The sequence below is a fragment of the Hippocampus bargibanti genome, linkage group LG13, assembly GCF_051943395.1.
Source record: "Hippocampus bargibanti isolate YZ-2025 linkage group LG13, ASM5194339v1, whole genome shotgun sequence".
In the NCBI taxonomy this organism is placed as follows: Eukaryota; Metazoa; Chordata; class Actinopteri; order Syngnathiformes; family Syngnathidae; genus Hippocampus; species Hippocampus bargibanti.
Window position 1 is genome coordinate 1,215,356 of NC_142746.1, and position 13,204 is coordinate 1,228,559.

At 43.5% G+C, this 13,204-nt stretch overlaps 1 protein-coding gene across 1 annotated transcript in view; it reads right to left on the reverse strand.

Moving 5' to 3' along the window:
- lrpprc (leucine-rich pentatricopeptide repeat containing) overlaps positions 1-13,204 on the reverse strand; it is a 114,944-nt gene that overhangs the window by 98,392 nt on the left and 3,348 nt on the right. Inside the window, exons 2-11 of the mRNA XM_089012714.1 lie at positions 11,338-11,540; positions 9,839-9,961; positions 8,761-8,882; positions 7,467-7,525; positions 7,222-7,308; positions 4,776-4,902; positions 4,556-4,700; positions 3,121-3,278; positions 2,921-3,026; positions 2,734-2,841 (exon numbers count right to left, since the gene is read on the reverse strand). Of these exons, the coding sequence (XP_088868840.1) occupies positions 2,734-2,841; positions 2,921-3,026; positions 3,121-3,278; positions 4,556-4,700; positions 4,776-4,902; positions 7,222-7,308; positions 7,467-7,525; positions 8,761-8,882; positions 9,839-9,961; positions 11,338-11,540 (1,238 nt within the window). The remainder of the gene's footprint in view (positions 1-2,733; positions 2,842-2,920; positions 3,027-3,120; positions 3,279-4,555; positions 4,701-4,775; positions 4,903-7,221; positions 7,309-7,466; positions 7,526-8,760; positions 8,883-9,838; positions 9,962-11,337; positions 11,541-13,204) is intronic.

Here is a 13,204-nt window from a genome sequence, read left to right on the forward strand (position 1 = left end):
TGAGCGCTAGCTATTTACCAAAACGTCAAATGAAACAACCGAGAGTAGAAGAAATCTATTTGGAAAGAGATCACCGATATTCGGGAATTGAAAAGCATGACGTGGAGCGCCATTCCCAAATTTGTTCGGGAATTGAAAAGAGCGCCATTCCCGAATTCATTCTGGAATTTAAAAACATGACATGGAGCGACATTCCTGAATTGAAAAGCATGACATGAAGTGCCAATCCTGAATGTGTTCGGGAATTGAAAAGCATGACGTGAAACGCCATTCCCGAATTGATTCGAGAATTGAAAAACATGACATGGAGCGCCATTCCTGATTTGAATAGCATGATGTGGAGCGGCATTCCCATACTTGTTTGGGAATTGAAAGGCATGACGTGGAGCGCCATTTTCGAATTGAATAGCACGGAGCGCCATTCTCAAATTGAAAAGCATGGCGTGGAGCACCATTCCCGAATTTGTTCGGGAATTGAAAAGAATGATGTGGAGCGCCATTCCCGAATTGGTTCGGGAATTGAAAAGCATGACATTGAGCACCGTTCCCAAATTGAAAAGCATGACGTGGACCGCCATTCCTGAATTTGTTCGGGAATTGAAAAGGACGACGTGGAGCGGCATTCCCGAATTGATTCAGGAATTGAAAAGCATGACGTGAAGCGCCATTCCCAAATTGAAAAGCACGACGTAGAGCGCCATTCCTGAATTGATTAGCATGATGTGGAGTGCCATTCCCGAATCTATTCAAACACTTGCCAACGTTTCTGTGTTGCGACACTTGAACGGCACCCCCTGTCAAGATGCGATAGAAGTGATTGGCTAAAGGGTAGAGTCATGTGTCATGGTAAGCCAATCAGAGCTAGAGTTTTCACACACCGGAACAGTGTGTAGTCACGCTAAATTGTCACGTGCGAGTTGACAGCTCGGGCGTGGCCGCCGCTCGCGACACTTCAATTTCATTTCATTTCACCAGTGACATGATTGCGACGAAAGTCCATCGCTATGTCTTGTGCTGGCAAATCCAACAGTTTGCTTTGCACGTGATTGTTAGACGCGAGTGTGCCATTTTATTCGCCCCGCCCGCCTTCTTTTGTCGCGTTTTATTCCGCGTCCGTGGAATCATCGGACTCGCGCCTTTTGTGGTCTTAAAATCTCTGCCAGCACCTACGGGACTCGAAGTGAATGCAGATGACATCGAGGAGCTTGTTGCTGACCATAATGAGGTCATCAACACAGAGAATTTGATTTGCCTTCAAGAGGACAAGCAGAAGCAGGCCATTCAACAGTTGATGTGCAGGCTTTTATTGAACAGTTCCATCCAGAAAAGACTATGAGAATCATCAACATGATGAATGATAATGTGATGCCTCAGTTTCGTAAGACCTTACAAGTCAGAAAGCAACAGGTGTCAATTAAGAGCCATCAATGACCATCACAAATGTAAATAAAGTGACTTTATTATACAGTGCAGTGTATTTCTTTCATTACAATACAATAGCACATTTATTATACATAGAATAAGGTATGGTGTGTGTAGTTTTAAGGCTTATTTAGTTGAAAAGTATATTTTATGGAAACCCGGGAACGGATTATTCCCATTTTAATGGTTTCCTATGGGAATTTTTTTTTAGATACACACTTTGTGCCTTACACACTCTGTCTGGGAATCAATCAAGTTCGTAAGTTGAGGTGTCACTGTATTTTACGTTTTAAGACTCGCTCTGAATATTCAGGAAGTCTTGTCTTTGAATTGGTGACAAGTCCGTACGTAACGTCACGAAAGGACCGCCTTCTGACCGAAAAAAGACACATTGTAGCAGTCCTTCCATCACGTCAATGTATTTTGCTGTACATGTTTGGTCTGAGAACCGTGTTGCACCCAAAAGCCGCCAGAAGAGGGCATCAAAGCTCCATATAAGGAATTTATCAGCCTATGGAAGCGGAGGTGGCCACTGGAGGTCGCCATGTGCCTCTTTTTTTTGGGTGAGAGATTTTCCCCCAATGTTGACTCAAAATGGCACGGAATAAATTCTTTAATCGATTGCAAACGTGTATGCTTTCCTCTTCAGAACTATTTGAATCATATTCATAACTGGATGTGTAACAAGAAAGCATATTCTCCGAATCTGAAGCCATTGTTTTGACTCTCCAGCAATGCAAGACGTCTTGGCGTGACGTCACAAACTGAAATGATGTGGAGTGCCATTCCCGAATTTATTCGGGAATTGAGACGTATGACGTGGAGCGCCATTCCCGAATTGAAAAGCACGACATGGAGCGCCATTCCCGAAATGTGTTTGTTTTGGTTTTTTCTTGCGCAGCGGCGAGGGTGCCGATAAAGCGCTGGTCAAACCTCTGGCAAGGTTTTTCCCTTTCACGAGGGGGCACTATTTGCCCTTTTCCCCCATGTTAGTGCTTTATTACCTTATTACTGCTTCAGCTGTAGCTAAAGCGTGATATAAACCTATATGCATGCTTTGCATTGTATTTTTTACATCTGCCCCCATTTCAAGCTCAGATAACTCCAGATTCATATCACTTAGGAATTAACTTTTTTTTCTTTTTTGATGAAAGAAGAGTCTCTGGTTTCTTTCAGGTTCCCACATTGCAATATTCTGTAGGTCCTGGAATTGCAGTGAAAATGACAAAAACCCTGGCACTGGACTGGACACATTGACTGGCAGTCAATGATTTCAAAAGAGAGCATTTCCAACGTGCGCACGTGCGTTACCGTCTGCGTTGTTGTCCTTGGTGTGCTGTGCCAGCAGGGGCCAGAAGTAATGAGGCCTGATGGGCAGGTTCTGCTCTTTCATGGTCCTCATCAGCTCCAGAGATGCACCTGCAGGAAAACAGAAGTAGCCCTTCAAGACGTGGCGCGGTTGAGCCTTTTGCTAGCTAACGTGTTTTCGGCGCCGTACGGGTCTTCTTGGCTTCCAGGGCGCACAAGAGCGCGAAAGCGAGCGGCGAGGCGTGCAGCTGGGCCTCCTGCAGTTCTGCGCAGTAGCGGCTGATCTCCTCCACTGGCTGGAGAGAGAAAGAAAAAAAAGGCTCGGTTCACCACACGCCACGAGGAGCGTGCGACGGCGTTTGTGGGAGGCACTAAGAAGACGTCAATCACCGTGTCCATGTTGACGCAGTGCCTGAGGAAGAAGTTGCCCAGGTTGGCTGAGTCGGCGTTGACGTCATCCGCCTGCAGGCTGGGAAACGTCTTGACGATGAGGAAAGCCGTCTTGTGGTGGCCGCGGGTGATGAGGCTCAGACACAAGTTCATGGCGTCTGCCAGGTGAAAAGCAATAATAATAATAAGAAGAATACATTTCATTTCTAAGCGCCTTTCAAAACTCCCAAGGTCACTTTACAGTCACAGGATAAGATTTTCTGCAGGTGAGCAGCGGCAGCCACATGCCAGCGTTCACTCAAAGAAGTACAGATGACGGCTGAAGAAACCTTTTCAGCGATACCAAAGATAGCTTTCACTACTTTGCCTCGTTTTCGATCTATTTGAGTTACTTCCGGGTTGAGTGAACGCTGGCGCGTGTGGCTGCTATCTAGCTAGCGTTCTATCTATTTGAGTTACTTCCAGGTTGAGTGAATGCTGGCGCGTGTGGCTGCCGCTGTTCAACCGCAGAAAAAAAATATCCTGTGACTGTTTTGAAAGGTGCTTATAAATGAAATGGATTATTATTACTCAACCCGGAAGTAACTCAAATAGATAGAAAGCTAGCTTGCTAGCTAGCCAATAGATAGCCAACATATATCTAGCTAGATAGCCATCCAGCTAGACAGTGAATAGATAGCTAGCCAGGTAGCTAGCTAGCCAGCCAGATAGCTAACTAGCCAGCCAGGGCTAATAGATAGCAAATAGCTGGCAAGTCCTGTCTGTCAAGCTGCAGTTACACCACCTAGTGTCATGTGGACATATGCCGTACTTTTAAAATTGAAGGAACCAAAAGGAAAACCAAAAGGAAAGGATTGATAAGTGAACCATTTGAATAATATTAATACATGTCTTTTCTAAGCGCTTTTCAAAACTCTCAAGGTCACTTTACAGTCAGAGGATACGTTATTCTGTGGGTGAGCAGCGGCAGCCACATGCGCCAGCGTTCACTCAACCCGAAAGTAATTCAAATGGATAGAAATCTAGCTAGCTAGCTAATGGATAGCAAATTAATAGCTAATAGATCGCCAGATAGCCAACAGTTAGCCAACAAGACAGCTTACAGCCAGCCAGCTAGACCGCTATCTAATGGATAGCTATAAATAGCTAATAGATAGCCAGATAGTCAACAGCTAGCCAGCTAACAGCCAGCCAGCTAATAGCTAGCTAGCTAATGGATAGCAAATACATAGCTAATAGATAGCCAGATAGCCAACAGCTAGCCAGCGAGACAGTTTAAAGCCAGTAAGCTAGAGAGCTAATAGCTAGATACCTAGCTAATGGATAGCAAATAAATAGCTAATAGATAGCCAGATAGCCAACAGCTAGAAAGCGAGACAGTTTACAGCCAGTCAGGACTTCTCGCAAGACGCCACTTTGCGCATTATCGGCCCACCTGGGACGTAACCCCTCTCGTGCCGCAGGAGCGCCACCATTTCGGGGACGTGTTGGAGATGGCCGGCCTTGGCCAGCGTGAAGATCACATCCATGATGTCTCGGTCCATCAGGCTGCAGTCGGCACTTTCCGCCTCCTCCAGTGTCTGGCGAGGACCGAGAATTCTTATTGAGTCAAATACTGAGAGCATTTCCGGGCGGACGGAAGGACGCACTCACACCTTCTTCACACTGTCAATATCTCCTTTTTCAGCGTAGGCGTTCAGCAGTGACACAAAGGTGTCGGCGCCCGGCTCCATTCCGGCACCTCGCATGACCGATGGGATGTTCTTGGCGCTCTCCATGTCCCTGTTACACACACATACACAATTATTTATGATCGACATTATTCATATGAGATATTGCTCTATTTGGGCGATATCATTTCATACATAGAAGAATAATAGTTCAGGAATTGTGTATGTAGGTGAGAAAGAAAAAAACATAAAGTCCAAGGGACAAAGTTCAGAGTCGAGCTCAGCGGCAAAATAATAATGATAATGATAATACATTTCATTTCATTTCACACGCTCTGACTCAGGCGGTGTAGTCACGCAGTGGATTGCTGTGTGTGTGTGTGTGACATGCTGGCTGGCCAAAATTGTAGTAATAATAATAAATAATAATAATAATTTCATTTCTAAGCGCCTTTCAAAACTCTCAATGTCACTTTACAGTCACAGGATAAGTTTTCTGTTGGTGAGCAGCGGCAGCCGCACGCGCCAACATTCACTCAACCTGAAAGTAAATAGATAAAAAGCTAGCTAACCAGCTATTAGATAGCCAACACATAGCTAGCTAGATAGCAAGCCACCTAGATAGTTATATAGCTAATAACTAGCTAGATAGATACAGTGGGACCTTGGCTTACGAACTTAATTGGTTCCCAGACAGAGTGTGCAAGGCAAAGTGTGTATCCCCAAAATTAATTTCCCATAGGAAAACATTAAAATGAGAATAATCCGTTCCCAGGTCCCCACAAAACATAATTTTCTATTTTCTAATTTTTTCTATGCCTGAAAACTATACAAAATATGCCTTATTTTATGTATTATATGTATTATGATTAAAGAAATAAACTGTACCGTACAATAAAGTCATTTTATTTACCTTTGTGATGGTCGTTAATGGCTTGATGGAATGGAGTGGCCGCTTTCCTCAGCATTAAAGGACAACCGACGTCTCCGGACAAGTTGTGTCCATAATTTGTAAAATGGCTTCAAATGACTTCTACTACTACTACTAGCTATATTTTACGTTTTAAGACTCGCGCTGAATATTCAGGAAGTCTTGTATTTGAGTTGGTGACGAGTTCTTACGTGACGTCACTAAAGGACCGCCCCTGACCGTAAAAAAGACGCATTGCGGCCCTTCCATCACGTCAATGTATTTTGCTGTATTTGTTTGGTTTGGGGACCTCGTGTTGCACCCAAAAGCCGCCAGAAGGCCAGAAGAGTGCGTCCAAGCGCCATATAAGGAATTTATCAGCCTGTGGAAACGGAGGTGGCCACAGAAGGTCGCCATTTTGTGCCTCTTTTTTTGGGTGAGAGATTTCCGCCAATGTTGCTTCAAAATGGCACAAATAAATTCTTTAATTGATTGCAAACATGTATGCTTTCCTCTTCAGAACTATTTGAATCATATTCATAACTGGATGTGTAACAAGAAAGCATATTCTCCGAATCTGAAGACATTGTTTTGATTCTCCAGCAATGCAAGACGTCTTGGCGTGACGTCACGAACTGGGGGCGGGACTTTCTGAAAATGCCCAATTCGCAGCTCAATTTTTTGGCAGATTTTGGACACTTTAAGTCATTTTTATTGGTGTTTTGCATTTGACTAAAAACATCACACTGAGTGTTTTGGTTTAGATGCTATAAAACGTTTTTCTGATGTCAGTTAAAAAACAAAAAAGTCACGTCGATTGTCCTTTAAACACTTGAGGAACATAGGCTTCTTTCATCATCTTGAGGAATGATGCCTTTAAGTGTGTTCTCTGTGATAATTGTATCTAGTTCTTCATCAATTGTGATCTGTTTAGCTAGGTTGATAGCTTTTTGCATCAAGTGTACAGATGACTTGTGCGGGTTATTTGTGGAGCCTGATTGATGGGATATTTTAACCTTCCAGTCTACACTCTGCTTTTGAATTTTCAAAGTTGAAATGGGTCCAAATTTCACTGTTTTCTATCCATTTTCACTTTTGTTTGTTTTCGGTCCTCTCCCTTTCGTGTGTGTTTTCTCACTCTGTCTGTCTTCCCGTCTCTTTAATGTTTAAACCCCCCCACACACTGCTGGGTTCTTGACCAATCACATGGCTTTAACCGAAGACTGGGGGCGGGGAATAGAGGACAAAAACAATGGGCACCATTTTCTTGTTAGAACGGGCTTGTTCACTCATTGAGGCAGCTCCGAAACCGAGGTTTCACTGTAGTTAGTTAGCTAATACACTGAATGTCACTATTAAATACACAGATAGAAAGCTAGCTAGCCAGCTCATAGAAAGCTAATCCATAGCCAACAGATAGCTAGCTAGAATATTGAGTTTTAGGACGACATAAACATTCAACGCAGCGTAAGAAACCTTAGACTGTCTTCCTTCATCAGAAAAAAAAATAATTCCACTCACCCTGCCCGCGCGTGGCCCGTTATCAGCGCGTTGAAAACAGCTTCGGTGATGGGGAGGTCTTTGCTCTTCATGAAACCCAAAATGGTGCTGGAAATCAAGCCCACATAACCATTCGTTAACGGTGATTTGAAAAGACGTGCGCAAAACGTCCTCGACAGTTCCAAAGGCTTTTTAAGATCAGTAAGAAACGTTCCCCAAAATGGCCTCGGGAACAAACAGAAAATACTGCGCATCCACAAGCTCACCTGGCACCTTCAATGTCTCCATTTTGACAGTAGGCTGAGATGAGTCTCTGGTAGGTAACCTATCAACCAAAGGAAAAAAAAAAATCAGGAGGAAAATATGTAGTACAGTGATACCTCAGCTCACGAACTTAATTGGTTCCCAGAAAGTGTGTGTAAGGAAAAAAGTTCGTCTTCTAAACATTTATTTCCCATAAGGAACCATTCAAATGAGAATAATCCGTTCCCAGGTCCGCATAAAACATAATGTTCGACTATCTATTAGCTAACCAGCTGGCTAGTTGGCTGGCTATCTATTGGCTATCTGTTAGCTAGCTGGCGATCAGTTGGCTATCTATTGGCTGAACTCGCTAGTTTTTTATTTATTTGAGTTATTCCGGGTTGAATGAACGCTGGCGCATGTGACTGCCACTGCGCACCCACAGAAAAACTGATCCAGTGACTGTAAAGTGACCTTGAGTTTCGAAAGGCGCTTACAAATGAAATGTATTATTATTATTACTATTATTATTAAATAAGGCTTAAAAAGACACAAAAAAAATACCTTATTTTATGTATAATAAATATGCTATTGTATTGTAACGTAAGAAATAAACTGTACTCTATGATAACGTCGTTTTATTGACCTTTATGATGGTCGTTGATGTAGTTGCCTCTTGATGATATCCGAATGAAGTTGCTGTGCTTTCTCGGCGATAATACCCTCACTCACACTATCCCCTGCTAGCTATTTTTCATGAATCCAAATCAACACAAGTTTTTCAACATCTTCTATTGCCCGAGATTTGTTGCTTAGACAACACACAAACACCCTTAGCCGCACGTAGCAATAGTCGACTTGGCGTACTGCTAAGTCACAAAAACGCACACCTCGTTCGTCTCCTTCTGCTCAAACGTCATTTTCTTTTGCGTCCTCTTTGGCTTAACACTAGCCGGTGGTGGGGTCTTTTTCGGTCCCATAATAGCAAAAGTACTCCACTCGATAACAAACCACATCTGCACTCAAAGGAAGGGGGTGAAGAAAAGGAGTCCGCCAGCCACCGTGGCGCTCTTCCACCGTGTGGTTTGGTGTTCATCCGCCAAACACTAGTCCGCCAGCCACCGTGGCGCCGTGTGGTTTGGTTCGTCTGCCGAAAACTAGTTCGTCAACCAAGACTATTTGCGCGCGCATTTAATGTTTGTGAGGCGAAAGTTGGTGAGCTAAAGCGTTTGTAAGCTGAGGCCTCACTGTAGTTTTAAAACAATGATCTCATGATGCTAGAGGCGGCAACAACATCCGTCGCGTCAGCGGTCTTACTCGGTTGGGAGGGATGTTGGCGGCCTCCATCTTGGCCAGGAAGTCGGTCGGCGAGAACTTGAACTCATTCTGCAGGTACACCTTCAGCAAGGCGTTGTAGTGACTCACGTCGTATTGCGCACCTTGGAGAAGAACACGACAAAGCCCATCATAAATAAAAAAAGATGATTTATGCTCATTTGAAGCGCTAATATCGGGCCATCATTCCAACATATTGACATTTGAGTAACAAATAATAATACATTTAATTTCTAAGCGTCTTTCAAAAGTCTCAAGGTCACTTTACAGTCACAGGGCAAGTTTTTTTCTGTGGGTAAGCAGTGGCAGCCACACGCGGCAGTGTTGACTCAACCCGGAAGCTAGCTAGTTAATAGCTAGTTAATATCTAGCTATCTAGATAGCTAGCTAGACAGATAGCGAATAGCGAGCTAGCTAACCAGCTAATTAGTCAGATAGCTAATAGACAGCAACTAGATAGCTAGCTAGACAGCCAGCTAGATAGTTAGCTAGCTAATAGACAGCAAATAGATTGCTAGCTAGCCATCTAGTTAGATAGCTAATAGACAGCAAATAGATAGCTAGATAGCCAGATAGATAGTTAGATAGCTGATAGACAGCAAATAGATAGCTAGTTAGCCAGCTAGTTAGTTAGATGGCTAATAGACAGCAAATAGCTAGAGAGCTATCCAGCTAGTTAGTTAGATAGCTAATAGGCAGCAAATAGATAGATAGATAGATAGCCAGCTAGTTAGTTATAGTTAATAGACAGCAAATCGATAGCTAGTTAGATAGCCAGCTAGATAGTTAGATAGCTAATAGACAGCAAATAGAAAGCTACCTAGATAGTTAGATAGCTAATAGACAGCAAATATATAGCTAGCTAGATAGCCAGCTAGTTAGATAGCTAATAGAATGGAAATAGATAGCTAGCTAGATAGCAAGCTAGATAGTTAGATAGCTAATAGACAGAAAAAAGATAGCTAGCTACATAGCCAGCTAGTTAGATAGCTAATACACAGCAAATAGATAGCTAGCTAGCCAGCTACTTAAAGTCCGTTGTGCGATTCTTCTCGCTCACCCAGCTCCTGCAGCTTCTCCCAAACGCGGTGGGCCAACTCGGTGCGCTCCTCCAGGCCCATTTCTGGCAACAGGGAACCGCAGCTGCGCAGCAAGAGCAACGCCTGGTTCCCACTCGGATAACCTGCAACAACGCAGAGCAACGGCAAAGGTAACGCGTGGCTTTCGAGTCAAGGAAGCAAAAACATTTCAACGCTCTACTTGTACAGTGATACCTCAGCTTACGAACGCTTTAGCTTACAAACGTTTCGCCTCGCGAACACTAAATTCGCGAGTACATATAATCTTTTCGGCAAACACACGGAGCGCCACAATGGCTGGCGGACTAGTTTTCGGCGGAAGAAGACAAATCCATACGGTCAAACAGCGCCATGGTCGCTGGCGGACTACTTTTCCACACACTGCATGCACTCAGTGCAGACGTGGTTTGTTATCGAGTGTGGTACTTTTGCTATTATGCGACAGAAAAAGACCCCACCACAGGCTAGTGTTAAGCCGAAGAGGACACAAAAGAAAATGACGGTCGAGCAGAGGAAGGATATCATCGAGAAACACCAACGAGGTGTGCGTTTGTGCGAGTTAGCGTCCCACTACCAGTACGCTAAGGCGACCGCTGCTACGAGTGGCTAAGGGTGTTTCTGTGTTGTCTAGGCAACGGTCTCAGGCAATAGAAGAGGTTGAAAAACTTCTGTTGATTTTGATTAACAAAAAGCAGTTAGCAGGGGACAGTGTGAGTGAGGGTATTATCGCCGAGAAAGCACGGCAACTTCACTCAGATATCATCAAGAGGCAATTGCATCAACGACCATTCTACAGTACAGTTTATTTGTTTCATTACAATACAATAGCACATTTATGATAGATAAAATAAGGTATATTATGTGTAGTTTTAAAACTTATTTAGTAAAATATGTTTCATGAGGACCTGGGAACGTATTATGTTCATTTTAATGGTTTTAATGGTAAAAAATTGGTTTGGAAGACAAACTTTTCACCTTACACGCACTTTCTGGGAACCAATTAAGTTCGTAAGCTGAGGTATCACTGTACAGGTAACATCCGACATACGGCCGGCTCGACTTACCACCACAACCTCCAGACCTTATTTTTTAAAAAAAAATAATTATACGCCTGGCAACGCAACGCGCTAGAAGGCCGGCAACGCGTACGACAAATTTGGCCAGCCAGCACCTCACTCTTGCACAGCAATCGACTGTGTGATGGCACCAGAGGGGGGGAGTTTGCGAGTCAGCCTCCAAGTCTCTATTAAACATTTTGAATGGATTTCGAGTTACGACCATTTTGACTTACGACCGTTTGGTCGGAACAGAACTCAACAGGTCGCAAGTCGGATGTTACCTGTACTTCTTTTGGATTTGAGCCAACTTTCAAATTGAAGGTGTGTGTGTGTGTGTGTGTGTGTGTGTGTGTGTGTGTGTGTGTGTGTGTGTGTGTGTGTGTGTGTGTGTGTGTGTGTGTGTGTGTGTTTCTCGTAGCTACCCGTCCTGCAGATGTCGTGGAAGATGCGGAGCAGCAAAGTCTTGGTGATGCGACCGGTCCTCCTCACCGAACTGTCCAGCTTGGCCAAGGCCCAGTCGAACTGCTGGGCCTGTTTGGTGCGCACCGCCACGCTGAGCTCCTCCTTCGTCTCGGCAGCCACCCCGTAGCGGCGGACGCCTCCCGCTGCTAGCGGCTGCGTTCGACTGGAGCACAAACGACATTCAGCGCTCAAGATTAAAGCATGCAACAATCAGTCACACTTACATCCCCGCCAATGGAAAATTTGTAGCAGCCATACCAAAATTATTATTATTATTATTATTATTATTCCTATTATTATTACGCTTATTATAACGCTTATTATGACGATGATTACCTGATCTAAATCATTGAACACCTACAACGTATCTTTGTCAGTCTACCCATGCCAGGGACCTGACAAACAATGACATACTGTATTTATTCGAGTATAACGCGCAAAATTTTCTTCCTAAAAAAAAGTACTCAAAGTTTGGGTGCGCGTTAGTGATGGGAATTCCGGCTCTTTTCAGAGAGTCGGCTCTTTTGGCCCGGCTCACTAGAAAGAGCATCTTATGGCTCCCAAATGGCTCCTCAGTTTGTTTGTTTGTTTGTTTGTTTTTTTGTTGCTTAAATTAACCAACTACCAAAAACCATGCAAAATTATGTAGAAAATGAATTACTCATGTAAAAAATACACTACAGTGAAACCTCAACTTACAAACACCTTATCTTACAAACTTTTCGTCTTACAAACATCAAATTTATGACAATTAAACGTTATAAGAAGCACTATTTTCATAATACACGCCCACCACGGCTGGCGGAGTGATCTTCAGCGGAAGCACACGACCGAACAGCACCAGAGGTTAAGTTGCCAACAGTCCTTATGGAAGGTGACTCTCCTTCCATAAGCCATCAACGACCATCAAAAAGGTCAATAAAACTTTATTTTACAGCACAGTTTATTTCTTTAATTACAGTCCTCTCTTTCCAAACAGCAATTCTCTTTGACCTTTGACCTCCAACGCCATTCCATCAAGCCATCAATGACCATCACAAATGTAAATAAAGTGACTTTATGATACAATGCAGTGTATTTCTTTCATTACAATACAATAGCACATTTATTATACATAGAATAAGGTATGTTGTGTGTAGTTTTAAGGCTTATTTAGTTGAAAAGTATATTTTATGGAAAACCGGGAACGGATTATTCCCATTTTAATGGTTTCCTATGGGATTTTTTTTTTTTTTTAGATACACACTTTTCGCCTTACACACTCTGTCTGGGAACCAATTAAGTTCGGAAGTTGAGGTCTCACTGTATATCAAATACAGAGAGAATCCACAAATTTTCACATTCCACCCTAACGTCCCCCCCCCCCCTCACTGCTGTGTTTGTCTGTAATTCTCCCCTCCCTCCTATACCACGGATATCGACCAATCATGAGTGGCTATAACCGAAGACTGGGAGCAGGGAATAGAGGACAAAAAAAAGTCGGCTCCCATTTCCGGCTCCTTGTTAGGAACCGGCTCTCTTCATTCAACTCAGACATCCAGCTCTAAGAACCGGCTCGTTCGCGAACAACACAATACTAGTGCGCATTATAAACGAGGCCTGGGAGAAAAAAAAATCTCCTATATATTTAATGCTTTATCCCTTCCAGGAGGGGGCAGCATTTCCATGGCTATTCTCGCCCTTCAGTTTGGATTCTCGGAAAGACCCGGATTATGTGCATTCCTTTTTTTTATTGTTGATTAGCATTTCTTTAGCTAGGCTTCATTTCATTTCCTGGCCCCGCCCACACTGAAACGTGAGTTAAGTATTGCTGTTTTGCACTAAGAT